The sequence below is a fragment of the Symphalangus syndactylus genome, chromosome 8 (genome assembly GCF_028878055.3).
Source record: "Symphalangus syndactylus isolate Jambi chromosome 8, NHGRI_mSymSyn1-v2.1_pri, whole genome shotgun sequence".
NCBI lineage: Eukaryota > Metazoa > Chordata > Mammalia > Primates > Hylobatidae > Symphalangus > Symphalangus syndactylus.
Window position 1 is genome coordinate 105638069 of NC_072430.2, and position 19743 is coordinate 105657811.

The 19743-nt window shown below is 43.0% G+C and overlaps 1 protein-coding gene across 1 annotated transcript in view; it reads right to left on the reverse strand.

Annotated features, from left to right (window-relative positions):
* FLACC1 (flagellum associated containing coiled-coil domains 1) overlaps window positions 1-19743 on the reverse strand; it is a 77440-nt gene that overhangs the window by 48039 nt on the left and 9658 nt on the right. The window contains exons 3-7 of the mRNA XM_055290221.2: window positions 19369-19440; window positions 16585-16633; window positions 14892-15025; window positions 12550-12643; window positions 10750-10811 (exon numbers count right to left, since the gene is read on the reverse strand). Of these exons, the coding sequence (XP_055146196.1) occupies window positions 10750-10811; window positions 12550-12643; window positions 14892-15025; window positions 16585-16633; window positions 19369-19440 (411 nt within the window). The remainder of the gene's footprint in view (window positions 1-10749; window positions 10812-12549; window positions 12644-14891; window positions 15026-16584; window positions 16634-19368; window positions 19441-19743) is intronic.

The window sequence follows — 19743 nt, forward strand, 5'->3', positions numbered from 1 at the left end:
ATGGGGCGGCCGGGCAGAGGCGCTCCTCACCTCCCAGACGATAGGTGGCTGGGCAGAGGCGCTCCTCACCTCCTAGACGATGGGTGGCCGGGCAGAGGCGCTCCTCACCTCCCAGATGATGGGTGGCCGGGCAGAGGCGCTCCTCACTTCCCAGACGATGGGTGGCCGGGCAGAGGCGCTCCTCACTTCCCAGACGGGGCGGCTGGGCAGAGGCACTCCCCACTTCCCAGACGGGGTGGCCGGGCAGAGGCGCTCCTCACTTCCCAGATGATGGGTGGCCGGGCAGAGGCGCTCCTCACTTCCCAGACGGGACAGCCGGGCAGAGGCGCTCCTCACTTCCCAGACGATGGGTGGCCGGGCAGAGGCGCTCCTCACCTCCCAGACGATGGGTGGCCGGGCAGAGGCGCTCCTCACCTCCCAGACGATGGGTGGCCGGGCAGAGGAGCTCCTCACCTCCCAGACGGGGCGGCCGGGCAGAGGTGCTCCTCACTTCTTCCCGGACGGGGCGGCCGGGCAGAGGCGCTCCTCACTTCTTCCCGGACGGGGCGGCCGGGCAGAGGCGCTCCTCACCTCCCAGACAATAGGTGGCCGGGCAGAGGCGCTCCTCACCTCCCAGACGATGGGTGGCCGGGCAGAGACGCTCCTCACCTCCCAGACGATGGGTGGCTGGGCAGAGGCGCTCCTCACCTCCCAGACGATGGGTGGCCGGGCAGAGCCGCTCCTCACTTCCCAGACGATGGGTGGCCGGGCAGAGGCGCTCCTCACTTTCCAGACGGGGTGGCCGGGCAGAGGCGCTCCTCACTTCCCAGATGATGGGTGGCCGGGCAGAGGCGCTCCTCACTTCCCAGACGATGGGTGGCCGGGCAGAGACGCTCCCCACCTCCCAGACGGGGCGGCGGCCGGGCAGGGGCTGCAATCCCAGCACCCTGGTAGGCCAAGGCAGGCGGCTGGGAGGCGGAGGCTGCCGCGAGGCCAGACCACGCCACCGCACTCCAGCCCGGGCAGCACCGAGCACCGGGTGAGCGAGACTCCGTCTGCAGTCCCAGTACCTCGGGAGGCTGAGGCGGGCAGAGCACTCGGCGTCAGGAGCTGGCGACCAGCGTGGCCAACATGGCGAACGCGTGCCTGCAGCCAAAGGAGAAAAAGCAGGCAGCGGTGGCGCGCGCAGGCAGTCCCAGGCAGTCCGCGGTGCGGGCCGCAGCGAGCCGAGTAGATTGCAGCCTGGGCCACAGAGGGAGAGAAAGAAAGAAAGAAAAGAAAAGAAAAGAAGGAAGGAAGGAAGGAAGGAAGGAAGGAAGGAAGGAAGGAAGGAAGGAAGGAAGGAAGGAAGGAAGGAAGGAAAGCTACCACATTTTCTTTATCCATTTGTCAACTGATGGACACTTAAGTTGATTCCATAGCTTGGATGTTGTTAATAGTACTGAATTGAACATGGGAATACAGACATCTCAACAAACTGATTTCAAATATTTTGGTTAAGCACCCAGAAGTGGGATTGCTGGATCATATGGTATTTCTATTTTTTAGTTTTTTGAGCAACCTCCATACAGTTTTCCATAATGGCCATACTAATTTACAATCCCACTAACACTTTGTAAGTGTTCCCTTTTCTCCACATCTTCAACACTTGTTATCTTTCACCTTCTTGATAATAGCTATTCTGATAGATGTGAGATAACTCACTATGGTTTTAATTTGCATTTCTCTAATGATTAGCAATATTGAGCATTTTTTCATATGTCTGTTGGCCATTTGTATGTCTTCTTTTGAGAAATATCTATTCAGGTCCCTTACCCATTTTTTAATTGGATTTATTTGTTTATTTATTTTTTATTATACTTTAAGTTTAGGGTACATGTGCACAACGTGCAGGTTAGTTACATATGTATACATGTGCCATGTTGGTGTGTTGCACCCAGTAACTCGTCATTTAACATTAGGTATTTCTCCTAATGCTATCCCTCCCCCCTCCCCCCACCCCACAACAGGCCCCGGTGTGTGGTGTTCTCCTTCCTGTGTCCATGTGTTCTTGTTGTTCAATTCCCACCTATAAGTGAGAACATGCAGTGTTTGGTTTTTTGTCCTTGCGATAGTTTGCTGAGAATGATGGTTTCCAGCTTCATCCATGTCCCTACAAAGGACATGAACTCATCATTTTTTATGGCTGCATAGTATTCCATGGTGTATATGTGCCACATTTTCTTAATCCAGTCTGTCGTTGTTGGACATTTGGGTTGCTTCCAAGTCTTTGCTATTGTGAATAGTGCCACAATAAACACACGTGTGCATGTGTCTTTATAGCAGCATGATTTATAATCCTTTGGGTATATACCCAGTAATGGGATGGCTGGGTCAAATGGTATTTCTAGTTCTAGATCCCTGAGGAATCGCCACACTGACTTCCACAGTGGTTGAACTAGTTTACAGTCCCACCAACAGTGTAAAAGTGTTCCTATTTCTCCACATCCTCTCCAGCACCTGTTGTTTCCTGACTTTTTAATGATGGCCATTCTAACTGGTGTGAGATGGTATCTCATTGTGGTTTTGATTTGCATTTCTCTGATGGCCAGTGATGATGAGCATTTTTTTATGTGTCTTTTGGCTGCATAAATGTCTTCTTTTGAGAGATGTCTGTTCATATGGTTTTGTCCTTCATTCTATTAATGTGAGGTATCACATTTATTGATTTGTGTGTGTCCAACCATTCTTGGATCCCAGGGGATAAATCTCACTGGATCATGGTGGATGATCCTTTTAATATGTTGTTGAATTCTGTTTGCTAATATTTAATTAAGGATTTTTGTATCTAAGTTCATTAAGGATTTTGGCCTGTAATTTTATTTTCTCATAATGTGCTTGTCTGACTTGGTATCAGAGTCATGCTGGCCTCATAAAAATAGTGTGAAAGGGCTGGGTGCGTTGCTCATGCCTGTAATCCCAGCACTTTGGGAGGCTGAGGCAGGCAGATCACTTGAGGTCGGGAGCTCAAGACCAGCCTGACCAACATGGAGAAACCCCATCTCTACTAAAAATACAAAATTAGCCAGGCGTGGTGGTGCATGCCTGTAATCCCAGCTACTCAGGAGGCTGAGGCAGGAGAATCGCTTAAACCCAGAACCCAGGAGGTGGTGGTTGTGGTGAGCTGAGATCGTACCATTGCACTCCAGCCTGGGCAACAAGAGTGAAACTCTGTCTAAAAAAAAAAAAAAGAAAAAAGCTAAAAACAAAATCATGTGAAAGTCCTTCCACCTCTTCATTTTTTTAGAAGAATTTGAGAATTGATGTTAGTTCTTTTTTTAAATGTCAGGTAGAATTAAGCAGTAAAGGCACCAGGTCTGGGTTTTTTTTGGATGGTAGGTTTTTATTACTTATTCAATATCATCTTTATTGGTCTGTTCAGATTTTCTATTGTTTTTATGATTAAGTTTTGGCAGGTTTTATGTGTCTAGAAATTTATCAGTTTCTTCCAGGTTATCCAATTCATTGACATATAAATGTTCACAGTAGTCTCTTATGATCCTTTGTATTTGTCATATCAGTTGTAATGTCTTCTCTTTCATTTCTCATCTTATTTATTTGAGTCTTCTCTATTTTTTTCTTAGTTTAGCTAAAGGTTTGTTGCTTTTATCTTTTCAAAAAACAACTCTTAGTTTCACTGATATTTTATATTGTTTTTCTAGTCTCTATTTCATTTATTTCTGCTTTGATCTTTATTATTTTCTTTCTTCAGCATACTTTGGGCTTATTCTGTTCTTCTTTCCTAGTTTTGTGAGGTGTAATATTAGCTTCTTTGAGATCTCTGTTTTATCTACTTCTTTTAATTTGACTAAAAGCCATTTATTGAAAAGGCTATCTTTTTTCCCAGTGTGTGTTCTTGGCAACTTTGTCAAAAATCAGTTGGCTATGGGTGTATAAATTTATTTATAGGCCTCTATTCTATTCCATTGGTCTATGTGTCTGTTTTTTTATGCCGGTATCATGCTGTTTGGGTTACTATAGCTTTGTAGTATAATTTAAAATCAGGTGCCTTTAGCTTTGTTATTTTTGCTCAGGATCATTTTGGCTATTTGGGGACTTTGTGGTTCCATATGAATTTTAAGATTATTTGTTCTATTTTTGTGAAGAATATTTTTGGTAGTTTGATAGGGATTGCATTAAATCTGTGTAATGCTTTGGGTAGTATGATCATTTAAACAATATTAATTCTTCCAATACATGAACATGGAATATCTTTCCATTTATTTGCTTCTTCTTCAATTTATTTTATCGATGCTTCATAATTTTCAGTGTAGAAATCTTTTACTTCCTTGGTTAAATTTATTCCTAGGTATCTTATTTTTTAAGCTGGTATAAATAGAATTGTCTTCTTAATTTCTTTTTTAGATAGTTAACTATTAGTGTATAGAAATGCTACTAATTTTTTTCTTTTTCCATTTTTATTTTAGGTTTAGGGGTACATTTACATGTATATATTTGTTGCATAAGTAAATTGTACATCACTGGGGTTTGGTGTACAAATGATTTCATTGCCCAGGTAGTGAGCATAGTAGCTGATAGGTTGTTTTTGAACCCTCACTCTCCTCCCAACCTCCACCTTCAAGTAGGCCCCACCGTCTGTTGCTCTCTTCTTTGTATCTATGTGTACATAATGTTTAGCTCTCACTTATAAGTGAAAATATGCAGTATTTGGTTTTCTGTTCCTGTGATAATTCGCTTAGGATAATGGCCTTCAGCTGCATCCATGTTGCTGCAAAGGACATGATTTTGTTCTTTTTTATGGCTGTGTAGTATTGTATGGTGTACATATACCACATTTTCTTTATCCAGTCCACCACTGATGGGCATCTAGGTTGATCCATATCTTTGTTACTGTTTCTAGTGGTGTGATGAACATACACATGCATGTGTCCTTTTGGTAGAATGATTTACATTCCTTTGAGTATAATACACCCAATAATGGGATTGCTGGGTCAAATGGTAGTTCTGTCTCAAGTTCTTTGAGAAATCTCCAAATTGCTTTCCACAGTGGCTGAACTAATTAACATCCCCACCAATAGTGTATAGCATTTCCTGTTCTCCACAATCTTTGAAGAAATATCCAGTAGTTGAACTGCTGGTTCATATTTTTAATTTTTTGAGAAATCTGTATAGTGTTTTCCATAATGGCTATACTAATTTACATTTCCACCAACAGTATATAAGAGTTCCCTTTTCTCCACATCTTTGTCAATATATGTTATTTTTTGTCTTTTTATAATAGCCATTCTAACTGGTGTAAGATTATATCTTATTGTGTTTTTGCTCTACATTTCCCTGATGATTAGTAATGTTGAACACATACTTGTTGGCTATTTGTATGTCTTCCTTTAAGAAATGTCTACTGATGTCCTTTGCCCATTTTAAATGAATTTGTGTTTGCTTTACTGTTGAATTGTTTGAGTCCTCTGTCAAACAAGTAGTTTGCAAATATTTTCTCCCATTTAAGAGTATGTCTCTTGACTCTGTTGATGGTTTCTTTTGCTGTGTAGAAGCTTTTTAGTTTAATATAGTCTCATTTGTCATTTTTTGTTTTTGTTGCCTGTGCTTTCAAAGTCTTGGTCATAAAATCTTTGCCTAGACCAATGTCCTGAAGACTTTTCCCTAGGTTTTCTTCTAGTATTTTTATAGCTTTGGATCTTACATTTAAGACTTTAATCCATCTTGAGTTCATTTTTGTATATGATGAGAGATAGGGGTCTAGTTTCACCCTTCTGCATATGGTTATTCAGTTTTCCCAGCATCATTTATTGAAGAGGGTGCCCTGTTCCCAGTGTATGTTCTTGACAGCATTGTCAAAGATCAGTTGGCTGTAATTATATGAATTTATTTCTGGATTCTCTATTCTGTTCCATGCTTTATGTTTATGTGTCTATTTTTATACTAATACCATGCCATTTTGGTTATGATAGCCTTGATCTATATCAAGGAGTGCAGTTGGAGTGCAGTGGCATGATCATAGCTCACTGCAGCCTTGCCCATCTGGGCTCAAGTGATCCTCCCACCTCAGCCTCCCAAGTAGCTAGGACTCCAGGCACACTCCATAATACCTGCCTAATTTTTAATCTTTTGTGTAGATGGTGTCTCGCTATGTTGTGCAGGCTAGTCTGAAACTCCTGGACACAAGCCATCCTCTCGCCTTGGCCTCCCAAAGTGCTGGGATTACAGGTGTGAGTCACCATGCCTGGTCTTGTAATATATTTTGAAGTCAGGTAATGTGATAACTCCAGATTTTTTTTTTCCCCATGGGATTGCTTTGGCTATTCTGGCTCACCTTTTGTTCCATATGAACTTTAGAATTATTTTTTCTATTTCTGTGAAAAGTGACATTGGTAATTTAGGGATTGCATTGGGCAGCATGGCCATTTTGGTGATATTAATTCTTCCAGTCCATAAGCATGGGTGAAATGTCTTTCCATTTGTTTGTGTCCTCTTCAATTTCTTACATCTGTGTTTTGTAGTTTTCCTTCTAAAGGTCTTTCACCTTTTTGGGTAAATTCATTCCTAGATATTTTATTTTATGCTTTGTAGCCAGTGTAAATGTTATTGCCTTATTGATTTCTCTTTTGGCTATTTCATTGTTGGTGTACAGAAATGCAACTGATATTGGTATGTTGATTTTATATTCTGCAACTTTACTGAATTTGTTTATTAGTTCTAAGAGTTTTTGGATGGAGTTTTTTTGTGATTTTCATATATAAGATCATGATTTTCAGCAAAGAGAGATCATTTGGCTTCCTCTTTTCCAATTTGGATGCCTTTTATTTCTTTCTTTTGCGGGATTGCTCTGGCTAGGACTTCCAGTACTATATTGAATAGGAGCGGTAAAAGTAGGCATCCTTACCTTGTTCCAATTCTTAGAGGAAAAGTTTTCAACTTTTCCCTATTCAGTATGATGATAGCTGCAGATCTGTCATATATAGCCTTTGTTATGTTGAGGTATGTTTCTTCTATATCTAGCTTGTTGAAAGGTTTTATTTTTTAATCATGAAGGAATGTTGACTATTATGAAATGCTTTTTCTGCATCTATTGGGATGATCACATGATTTTTGTCCTTCATTCTGTTGATGTTATATATAATGTTTATTGATTTTCATATGCTGAACCATCCTTGCATTGCTGATGTAAGTCCCACTTGGTCATGGTGTATTATATTTTTGATGTATTGTTGGATTTGGTTTGCTAGTATTTCGTTGAAGATTTTTGCATCTGTGTTCATCAGAGATATTGATCCATAGTTTTCTTTTTCCTGTTGTTGTATTGTCATCTGACTTTGGTATTAAGGTAATGCTGGCCTCACAGAATAAGTAAGGGAGAATTTCCTCCTCTTCAAATTTTTTTGAATAGTTTGAGGAAGATTGCTATTAGTTCTCCTTTATATGTTTGGTAGAATTTGATAGTGAATCCATCTGGTCCTGGGCTTTTCTTTGTTGGGAGACTTTTTATTACTGATTCAACCTTGCTACTCATCACTGGTCTTGAATAATTTTCAATTTCTTCCTGATTCATCTTGTTAGATTTTATGTTTTCAGGAATATATCTGTTTTTGCTAGGATTTTTAGTTTGTTAGTGTTATAGTTGTTCATAATAGTCTCTGATGATTTCTTGTATTTCTGTGGCATCAGTTGTAATGTCTCTTTTTTCATTTCTGATTTTATTTGGGTCTTCTCTTGTCTTTTTTTGGCTAGTCTAGCTAGTGGTTTATCAATTTGGTTTATCTTTTTGAAGAAACTGTTTTTTTGCTGACCATTTGTATTTTTTTTTAGTTTCTATTTCATTTAGTTCTGCTCTGATTTTTATTACTTCTTTTCTTCTACTAATTTTGGGCTTGGTTTTCCAATTCCTTCATTGTTAGATTGTTTATTTGAAATCTTTCTACTTTTTTGATGTAGGTGTTTATTGCTATAAACTTCCCTCTTAGCACTGCTTTTGCTGTATCCCACAGGCTTTGGTATGTTGTATTTCAATTTTTTTTTGTTTCAAGAAATTTTTATTTCCATCTTAATTTTTTCATTGTTCTATTGGTCATTCAGGAGAATGCTGTTTAATTTCCATGCATTTGTATAGTTTCCAAAGTTTTTCTTGTTATTGATTTCCAGTTTTATTCTAATATTATAAGTGTGCCTATCTTTGGGCCCCAGGGTGGCATATGCTGGCATTAAGTATTAGTGAGTTCAGGCAGGCCAATTCTTGGGCCTTTTAGTGGCTTTTTCAGGTGTCAGGAATGGCAGCTATGGGCTGGGCAGGTAGGTAGGTTCACAGACCCATTGGCAGTGGGTGTGTTGTGGCTGATGGCAGTAGCAATAGTGGGACAACCCTCTAGGACCCAAGTAGTACTCACTGGTGTTGGCAATGGCTATGAGAAGTTGGGTGGTCCTGTCCTCAGGCCCATAGGTGGTGCATGCAGGTAGGTGCCAGCAATGGTGGTAGCGGCAGGTTGAGTGGGCTTAATCTCAGACCTTGGGAGGAGTGCTCATGTGCCTTACAGGTAACATGAGTCTCTTGTAGGCAGCATATAGTTGGTTCTTGTTTTTAAAAAATCCATTAACGCATTATATTTTTTTAATCAGAGAATTTAATCCATTTACATCCAAGGTAATTATTAATAGGTAAGGACTTACTACTGCTATTTTATTAATTTTTGTTTTGTTGTTTTGTAGATTCTTTCTTCCTCTCTTGCTCTCTTCTTTTGTGGTTTGATGTTTTTTGTAGTGTATGCTTTGAATCATTTCTATTTTTGTGTTGTGCTACTGCTAAAGATTTTTATCTTTGTGGTTACCATGAACTTAGTTAGAATATCTTGTTCTTATAATAAGCTATCTCACGCTGATAACAAGTTTAATTGCAAGCAATAACTCAACAGTTTTACTCCCTCCCTAACATTTTGTTTTTGATGTCAGAATTGATATCATTTTATAATGTGTATCATTGAAAATTTATTTTAGCTATAGTTGTTATTAATAGTTTTGTGTTTTTACCCTCATGTTGGGATAAAATTGTCTTACATCCCATCATCACAGTTCTAAAGTATTCTGAGTATGACTCTATTTTGCTTATACCATTGAGTGTTGTGCATTCATATGTTTCATGTTATCAGCAGCTTTCTGTTTCAGTTTTTAAAACTTCCTTTTGCAATTTCTGTAAGGCAGGCATAGTGGTAATGAACTCCCTTAATTTTTGTTTGGGAAAGTTTCTATTTCTCCCTCAACTGGGGAAGACAGCTTTGCTAAGGTATTCTTGGTAGGCAGGTTTTTCATTCAGCACTTTTAATACATCATCACACTGACTCCTGGCCTGCAGGGTTTCTGTTGAGAAATTACAATTGTATTGGCACTCCTTTGTATGTGATGTGTTTCTTACCTTCTGATGCTCTCAGAATTTTTGCTTTGTCTTTGATTTTTGATAGTTTGATTATTATGTGTCTTGGTGTACTTATCTTTGAGTTTAATTTGATTGAATTTGATTAGCAGTGGGTGCACAGGAACTCTCTGTAGTTTCTCCTCATTTTTGCTGTAAACCTAAAACTGCTCTAACAGATAAAGTCTATAGATAAATAAATGTATAAATGGCTATGACTCAACTAAGAGTGCTATCTCTCCACCAGGATTTCTAAGGCTGCTCTGGTGTGCAGCAAGTAGCCTGAAAGGGGATGTAGGATTATCTTCACCCATACACATAAGAAAACTCCTTTAAAAATAAATTTTATTGTGTATATTTAAGGTATACAACATGATGTCATAAGATTCATATATATATATATAAATCATATATATATATGAATCTCTACTATAGTAACCATTATACTATATATATACTACACATAATTTTTACTATATATATACATTCACACTACACAAGCATATATATACAGGTAGAGTTTATATGTACGTATATATATATATACACAAATGGTTACAACAGTGGAGATTACTATACACATATAGTAAAAAGGTTACTAGAGTGGAATAAATTAACATATCCATCATTTCACTTAGTTAACCATTTTCCCCCTGTGGTGAGAACAGCTATAAACTCATTTAGCAACAGTTCTTAATATCATACATTATTATTAACTATAGCTTTCATTTATTACATTATATCTTTGGACTTGTTCACCCTACATATTTGCAACATTGTATCATTTGATCAACGTCTCCCCATTTTCTTCCTCCTACTGGACCATGGTAACCATGTTCTATTCTCTATCTCTCTGTATTTGGACTCCTTTTAATTTTCTCTTGATTTGACTTTGTTCCTGATTCTCTTATACCTTCTTCCTATTTTGCTGAGGCCCTGACCTAGCAGCCAGGGAGCGTAGAGGTGAGACAAAGAAAAAGAGGAGGAAGAAGAGAAGAACAAGGAGATGGTGGAGGAGGAGTCTTGGCTGAGAATAACAGTTATTTATCACAGAAATCTCATAGAGAACAAAAATGACTCTTCTCAGTAACCAACAAAAAGGGAGATTATAATTGAAATGAAAGGATTGGATGATAAAATGTAAAAGCAGTAATAACTTTCTTTGTGGCTTATTTTAGTGGCTTTGAATCAAGCCATTCTGCTCCTCAAAGACACGTGTCTTGTTCATCTCCCCCACCCTTCATCTGCCAACTCCATTTGGAACTATCTGAAGTCCCAGTGAACTAAAATCCTGCAAAGGACGCAGGAGCCTTAGAGCCATCAACACACACAACGGTCCATGCCAGAAAGTGTACCTGTTCTTGTTTTCAAAGTTCTGTTTCATCTCAGCACAGCGGAGATCCATTTCACTGGAGAGCTGGAAACAAAATCAGCGTCAACAACACAGGACTGAGGACCCCATCCCATTCTAATCTGCACCTTCTGAAAAGCCTTCCAATTCATGGGGCACAGCCACCTTCCAATTCATGGGGCACAGCCCCCTTCCCACCCCTCTTCCACTGTGCTCTGCAGTGCCAGAGAGCACATTATTAATAAGGGAACAGAACAATTTGTGCCTTGCTCTATGTTGTTTTGTACTTATTCAGTTCATAATGTTGGTGCATCTCTTTCACTGACTATTTTTTTTGGGTACGTCTGGTCTCCTGTGCTAGACCATCATCTCTGTTGCATCATGGCCTTCAGATTTCTGGATATGTAATCCAATTGAGCAATCATTTATTGAACAAAAGCCTTGGCTTGGAAGAGCCAAAGAGGACTAAGACTCAGATCTTGCCTTCAAGGAACTTAAAATCTAGTGTTAATCCTTGTTGACAGTATAGTTCCATTCTAGCAGGCAGGATTTGCTCACTTTCAGGTGATACTTCATTCTAACATGCCAGATCCTCTGGCCAGTGTCTCAGGATAAATCAATACTTCAAATCAGTCATTGACCACTGTCAGCTAGGACAAGGGTTTACGGCTTGTCCTTGTACCTCTCTGACTACTGGGGAGAAGCCAGGGACTGTGTCACACAACAAGTGGTCAGCAGAGCCACTCTGACAGACAGAGAACAGCCCAGGGTCAGCCAACACTACTCCCTTCCACAGGGCCAGACAACAAATAGCATGTTCACAAATGGCAGTATTTTCAGTAACACAATCTAGGATCCCTTCATGGAAATAGTCTCTAAATATGTCTTCAGCAGGATCTGTGCCTGTGACTTAAAATGTTCATTTTGTCCAATGATCTACCACTGTTCAGTTGAGTGATCATATGCAAATTATTTAACTTCCCTGAGCCTCAGTTTCCTTTCTATAGAAGGAGACCATAAACTTGGCAGTGTTTTCAGATAAATAAGGTAATGAATCAATAGTTGGTGGGCGGAGGAGGGTGGTCTCAGGATAGGACCCAGCCTAAGTCATAAGCTGGGTCACTGCAGGATTCAGACACGTCTGGGACATATCAGAGGGTGAGAGGCTGCCTTCTGGGAAGTAAAACCTCCCAGATGGGGCGGGGTTCCACAACCCTGGGGAGGATATTTCTGAACACAGCACTGGCTGTCACTCCAGGCCAGGCCAACAGGCACACCTGCTTGAGGCGAGGAAGAAGTCACCAGATGAAACAGATGGTAAAAGCTAAAAAGGTGTCACTGAAATCCTCAGGAATCACAAAGAGTGTCAAATGACATCTGCAGATTCTGATGTGTGGACAGCTTTAACAGTCAGAGAGTAAGCCCTGGACATTGAGTGCGCTGGTGTTCTTAGTGAGAGCCTCACAAGCTCTGAAACTTAATTGCACCACAAAGGCCAGACAGAAAACAACAAGTGCACACTATTGTGAGGAGGACAGTGTCACTGCACACACACAGAGGTACTTGGAGAGCTCCTGGAAATAAATGAGTTAAACCTTGTGGAAGAACTTGAATTCTTGGAATTACAGATAAAGATGTCAGAGAAATACTACTGAGTGACACGGTCCAATCTTTAGGGTCCCGTCACCTGGACAACATGGCTCATATGAGTAAAGTGCTTAGCATTTTGCCTGGCATATAGGTGATCCGAAAATATTACTTTTATCTTATCCATGAAGATGTTAGCTAATGTAAGGTCACTCACCAATTTCTGGGCAGACTGGTGGTCTCTGTTCATTTGTTCAATTATTGCTGTCAGCTCTGAGATTTGCTCTTCTAGGTCAGAAATGATGTTGGTCCTGTAGGAGAAGTAATTCTTCTATCATCCACAAAGCTTACCATTCCACGCCATTCAGGCCTCTGAGCATGACTGACTCTAGCCTAGTGAGAGCTGGCCTGGTGAGAGCTGGCCATGTTCTGCACCTGCTCTATCATTATGGGGTGGGGGTGGAGGGATAGGGACGATCTTACAGAAGGCATTTGGCAATAGGGCAGTTGAGGCTCAGATCTGGCTCTTGTGGGTAAGCTCACTAGACTTGAACAGGATGGTTTGGTGCCCTACCAAACAGAAGGTTAATAAGAATATGTCAGAAATTTATTAGAGTTTGACCTTGATTTGGTAATGATAGTTGAAACAGAGGATGAAGTTCAGATGATTAGGAAATTAGAAGATGTACAATAGGATTGATGCTGACTGTGAACCACAGACAAGGATTGGGCCAGAGATGGGACTAAGAGGGTATTTAAGAGAGTGGCTTTCAGCACAGGTCATGGTTTTCTGTGTTTCTGGGTCTAAGGCTGCCATAATATCTGTAAATTATTTAGCTCTGTCTGGTTGGGCTAAAGTGACAAGGGAGCAGGTGGTGCCATGTGCAGTGGAGCTGAGAGGAAGTCCTCAATGCATGATGCTTTGACCTCTTTGGCCAACCACCTTCCATGTCTAACTGAGCACAGAGAGAATGTGGGCTGATAAAACAAGACAGGGGATACAGGAGGAGACAGTTCAAGGGTAAGAGAAAGAAAAGGCATGAGAAAGTTGAATAATAGGGAGCCCCTATCTTTTGAACACAATCTTCAATACAAACAACACTCACAGCTTTACTGGGGAATACAATAAGCACAGGTTATCGTGTTTTATTGTGCACAACTGGTGACAACTTCCTTGTGAGGCCAAGAGGTGGCTGTCGGTGCTAGCTTGACTATAGGTGCATGACCCATTCTCTTCCTGCAGAGGGCTGTGGATAAGCAGGGAAAAGAAAGCAGAGGCTGAATGCCCCTGGGTGGGAAGACAAGAACTCGGGTCTGGCCCCTCTGGGCCAGGTCAGATCAGGGAGACTCCATGGCATGGCCTCATTCAACTTGAGGGGCCTTCAGACTCACCCCCAACCTGAATCCCTTCCCAGATATAACCACTGCTAACGGTTCGGTTGAATTCTGCCAATACACTAGCAGATAGGTAGATGATTGTATGTGTGTGTGTGTGTGTGTGTGTGTGTGTGTGTTCTATTGTTGGTCTTTTAGACTTGTGTGTTGAAAAAATAATTCTTACAGCAAAATAAGCCTGAGGGAAGAGGCACTTGGAGAGCCATTCAGTAGTGCAGTTAAGAAGTGAGATGCCTGAATGTGGGCAGGATATCAGGGAAGAAGAAGATATGAATAAGAGATTAAAGGGTAAATGAAAAGATGTAGAGATGAATCTGCATCTGTTAATGAAAAAAGAAAGACATGGAGATATACTTGATATGGCATTGGAGGACAGAGAGTGGATGGAGCCTGAAGACAGACAGGACAGCTGTGCTAACAGGATAGTCAGGCCAGACCCTTCCACACTGCATCTCCCAGGGGCATGAGCTGAGTAGTATTTTTGGACATAATGAAAAAGAGGCTGGGCACGGTGGCTCACGCCTATAATCCCAGCACTTTGGGAGGCTGAGGCGGGAGGATTACCTGAGGTCAAGAGTTCGAGAACAGCCTGACTAATATGGCAAAATCCCATCTCTACTAAAACTATAAAAATTAGCTGGGCGTCATGGTGTAGGCCTGTAATCCTAGCTACTCGAGAGGCTGAGGCGTGAGAATCGCTTAAACCTGGGAGGCAGAAGTTGCAGTGAGCTGAGATCGTGCCACTAAACTCCAGCCTGGGTGGCAGAGAGAGACTGTTTCAAAAAAAAAAAAAAAAAAGTGCACTCCAGCCTCCCAGAAACCCTCACTTTACTTAATTTGCATGCCCCAAATTCAGACTAATTTATGGCTATTCTATCTATTCCTCACCCCACGAACAATTGCTATCCTTTGGGATCAATCACATAACTCTCAATCTTCATCCTGCCCCTTGGATCTGCTCACGGATGGGATCAGAGCAGAGAGGCAGATGTGGAGAGACGCATCATCAGGAGCAGGGGCGAGGAGGGAGGTGCCCTTGCGGCCCCTCCAGAGCAGGGACCAGTGGCCTGGGTGTGGGCATAGCAGCTTTGGCTTGTCCCTGAGGCCAGGCTGAGCCGTGCGGGAGTAGCCCCAAGTAACTGCATGTTGGTACAACAGCATTACCTGGAAAATCTGCCTTTGTCTTGGATCTCTGATTCCCACCGCTTTTTCCTATCAAACATCTCATCCCCTAAGGTGACAGAAATCTGTTCCCGATTCCGAACAAGTTGATAGCCAGGTGACACGTTGATCACTTCCTAGGCATCAAGGGAAAGTAAGATAAAATGGCAGACTTGGGAGTGCTGAGATTTTTCCAAATCTTCTCTTATTGCCTCACTCACATCTTTAAAAACAGGGACCTGGGACTCCAGAGTCCAAGCCCTTCTGGGTCCTTCACCCATTATAGCTCATCCTCACATCTCTGCGACTCAAATCTGATGCTTGGTAGGCTCCTGGGTGTCCCTAGGGGCCTCTCGAGCTCTGTGCCAAAGCAAGCCTTTGATGCTCCTGCCCCCAACTTGTGTTTGCCCTCGTGGCCACAGTCCAGAGGAGGTGGGCATGCGGCAACTGCTCAGGTTTTGGAATCACAGAGGCCTGAGTAAATCTTGGCTCTGCCACCAGACAATAGCCATCCAGCATCTCTGTGCCTCAGTTTCCTTATCAGAAAGTGGGGTTAATAACTCTTTCTCAAAGGGCTTTTGTGAGGGAAAAACAAAACAACAGATGAGAAAATGACTAGGATGGTTGCAAACAAAATGTCATTTCCTCCTCCTTCTCCCATTAGACACCAAGTCAGAAACCTGGGCAGGGCCTCTGCTGGCCTGGGCCAGGGCAAGGCTGGGGCTCTGAGAGCTGCGCAGCACACGCTGCAGCCCCTTGATCCCTGCTGTTGTCACCTCCTTCATGTCTCTCTGAGTCACCCTCCTCTCTCCACACCCTTGCCTGATGGCCCCAGGCCACCACCATCTTTCTCTTGGGCTCTGGCCTCTCTGCCTTCAATCTTGCTCCCCCCACAGTTCATCCTCCTCCCCACCTAGAGGGCAATTATATTTTTGCTTGTATATTTTTTTCCCTAACCATTAAAGGACTGCATAGCTCTTTTCCCAGCACCTGAAACAGTGCCTAATAAATAATAGGTGGTCAATAAATATTTTCCAAAAAAATTAATGGAATACAAAGATTCATTCAAAGACCTAAAACTAAAAAAAAAAAAGAAAGAAAGAAACTAGATAAACACAGAAAACAGTAAAATGTACCAATTACATCCCACCAGAGGGTGCTTTTTCTGAAATGTAACTCTTACTTGGTCCTGTGCCTGCGTCAGACCAGTAAAGGCTCCCAGACACCAGAAGGGTTGGGCCCACACTCCCAGGCAGGCATCAAGATCCTTCGAGTTTGGTTCCCATCACCTTCTCCAGTGCCCTCCCGTCCCTGCTCCCCTGAGGGGTCCCAGCAGCCTCTCCCCAGCTTTCGTGAGTTCCCTAGGTCAGCAGAGCACTTCCTGCATCTGGGCACGAGCTGTTCACTGGTCTGGACTAGCTGTCATGTCCAGTTTCCCTGGGACACTCTGTTTGCCTTGTGCAAGGTAGGAGAGTGTGGCAATTAAATGCCCACTCTGGAATCTGGCTGAGCTGAGTTCAACTCATGGTTCTTCCACTTACCTGCCATGCATAATGTGCAATAACAACAGCACATCCTCCCAGAATCTTTGTGAAGATTCAACAAGGTAAGTCTAAAAATGTAAAGGGTCCACGCTTGCACATGGTAGGCGCTCAATAAATTTTAGTCCCACCACCCTCTTCCTGCCTTTACTCACATAAAATGATTTATTGCTCTCTTCTTGCCTTGCTGAATGGATTTTCATTCTGCAAGAGAAAGACATGCTCAGAAAGTAACCAGAAAGCAAAGAGAAGTTCAAAGCTTAGGAGCTGAACCCTGAGGCCACCACCATCTGACCTCTGCTCTATGACCTGACCTTCTTAGGGGATCCCTAGGATAGTCGGGGAACTCACTGAAGCCGGGCTCCTGAGGGCCCCAAAGTGGGGGCGCTCATGAAAAGGTCCTGCCCAAGGAGGCAAAAGACTTGTCTTATGATGTTGGGGCAACTTCTGTTTTGGAGGAGCATAAACCAGCTAGAGGGACCCCTACATATTCTCCCTGAGTCAAGGCTCTGTGAGTCAGGTGACACGCCCCGCCACCCCCTTACACACACACTGGCACACACACACTCCATTCAGGGAACTGTGTGGAACTCTCTTTATTGGAGAATGAAATGTTCTATATAAACAAATGTTCCAAATAATGAAATGTATCCCATTAAGATACAAATGTTGAAGTTAAACTTGTTTTTCATTCAAATCTTTATAAATGCTATACATAAAATGAATACCATATATGTGTATATGTTCACAGTGGCCTTTCCCTTCAGCTCCAAAGCCAGCAGCAATTTTTTTTTTTTTTTTTTTTTTTTTTGATACGGAGTCTCGCTCTGTCGCCCAGGCTGGAGTGCAGTGGTGCAATCTCGGCTCACTGCAAGCTCCGCCTCCCGGGTTCACGCCATTCTCGTGCCTCAGCCTCCCGAGTAGCTGGGACTACAGGCGCCCGCCAACACGCCTGGCTAATTTTTTGTATTTTTAGTAGAGACGGGGTTTCACCGTGGTCTCGATCTCCTGATCTCATGATCCGCCCGCCTCGGCCTCCCAAAGTGCTGGGATTACAAGCATGAGCCACCACGCCCGGCCCTGCCAGCAGCAATTGCATCACTCCGACCTCTGCTTCTGTTGTCACAGCTCCTTCTCTGACTCTGACACTCTGACCTCCTCTTTCACGTACAAAGAAGGACCTTTGTGATTACATGGAATCTGGGATAATCCAGGATAATCTCTCCAACTCAAGGTCAGCTGATTAGCAACCTTAATTCCATCTGCAGCCTTACTCTTTGGCAAGTAACATAACATGTTCACAGTCTCCAGGTATTAGGGTGTAGACGTCCTTGGGAGGGGGGTCACTGTTCTGCCCACCACACCCATCACCTCATTACTTTCTTTGAGCTCATCTCCCACCACTCCCTGCTCACTCGCTCTGCTCATGCCACACTGGCTTCTGTCTTCCTGGAAGAGGTCAGACATGCCAAGCAAGTTCCCGCCCCAGGGCCTTTGGACTTGCTGGTCCCTCTGCCAAGAGTGCTTGCTCCAGGCATCATTGAGGCTCCTTTTGTCCCCTTTACACAGGCACTCACCCTGACCTCCCTACATAAAGTATCCCCAACGTCACAGCCCCTACCCACTTTGCCTGCATTGTTTTTCTATGTAGCACTTGCCAACCTCGGATGTAATAACTAGTTTATGGTCCTCTTCCCCTCCCTTCCCCACTAGAATATAAGTGCCAAGAGAGTGGAGTCTTTATTGTGTTTCTGGCTCTTTTCCCAGCACCTGAAACAGTGCCTAATAAATAATAGGTGGTCAATAAATATTTTCCAAAAAAATTAATGGAATACAAGGATTCATACAAAGACCTAAAACTAAGGTGTGTTTCTAAGCTTGTAAAATGTGAGTAAAAATTTTAATTTGTGATTAAAACCAACATGCAACCCACAGAAAATCTTAGACACAGGAAAGTAATCAGCTAAAGAGTGAGTCACCACCCTAAATGCATGGGAGGGTCGCCAAGGCTCTGTGACAATAGCACGCATCAAGCTTTGGGCTCCAGGGCAGAAAACAGTTATTGAGGGTACCCCTGTGGAGAGCAGTTGATACAGTGACTTTGAATCAAATGATGCAATGACTTTGGAAGCTGTGGATGCAGAGGACCCCAAAATCTACATGTAGTATCTGAGGTTTGCAAGAAATCAAGGTCGATTCTGGCAATTCTCTAACATCCCTGGCATCAATTAGTTCAAGTCAGGCCAGGTGGGAGGGAGATTATTTTATTCACATGCCTTAAACCATTTCTGCCTCATGGACATAAAAATACTTAGGGCCAGGCTCAGTGGCTCACGACTGTAATCCCAGCACTTTGAAGGCCGACGAGGGCTGGTCACTTAAGGTCAGGAGTTCCAGACCAGCCTGGCCAACATGGTGAAACCCTGTCGTTACTGCAAATACAAAAATTACCTGGGCATGGTGATGGGTGTCTGTAATCCCAGCTACTCAGGAGGCTAAGGCAGGAGAATCGTTTGAACCAGAGAGGTGGAGGTTGGAGTGAGACAAGATGGCACCACTGCGCTCCAGCCTGGGTGACAGAGCAAGACTCCATCTCAAACAAACAAACTGCTGGGCGTGGTGGCTCACACCTGTAATCCCAACAGTTTGGGAGGCCGAGGCGGGTGGATCGCCTGAGTTCAGGAGTTCAAGACCACCCTGGGCAATGTGGTGAAACCCCGTCTCTACTAAAATACAAAAAAGTAGCCGGGCATGGTGGTGCGCACACCTGTAGTCCCAGCTACTCGAGAGGCTGAGGCAGGAGAATCGCTTGAGACCGGGAGGTGGAGGTTGCAGTGAGCCAAGCTTGTGCCACTGCACTCTAGCCTGGGCAACAGAGTGAGACTCCGTCTCAAAAACAAAACAAAACAAAAAACAAAACAAAACAAAACAATACTTACTTTGGGGAAACAACAGGTTTTGTTGGTTGGAGGCAATTGTGATTTTTTGGAGCTGGTAGAAGAGGAGTTGGCCTGAAAGTGAAAAACAAATAACTAAAACAAGAACATTGGAAATTTGGAAACCCTTTTAAACACTCCCAGATCAAGTACATCCCTATAGTGACCCAAAATTGGAATGCACGATCTGACAGCTGGAATCTTTAAAATCTGAGGCCTTTAAAACTCAGGCCCAAGGCCCTGGCACTTGTTCACTGTCCCAGGAAGAGTCTGTCCCCCAGTTCCCAAAGCTCTTTATCCCACATGGAGGCAGCAGCTGCCATCAGGGCTCTTTGGTTGGAAGCTGCACTTTGCCGTTGCACCAACACTGAGACTTCC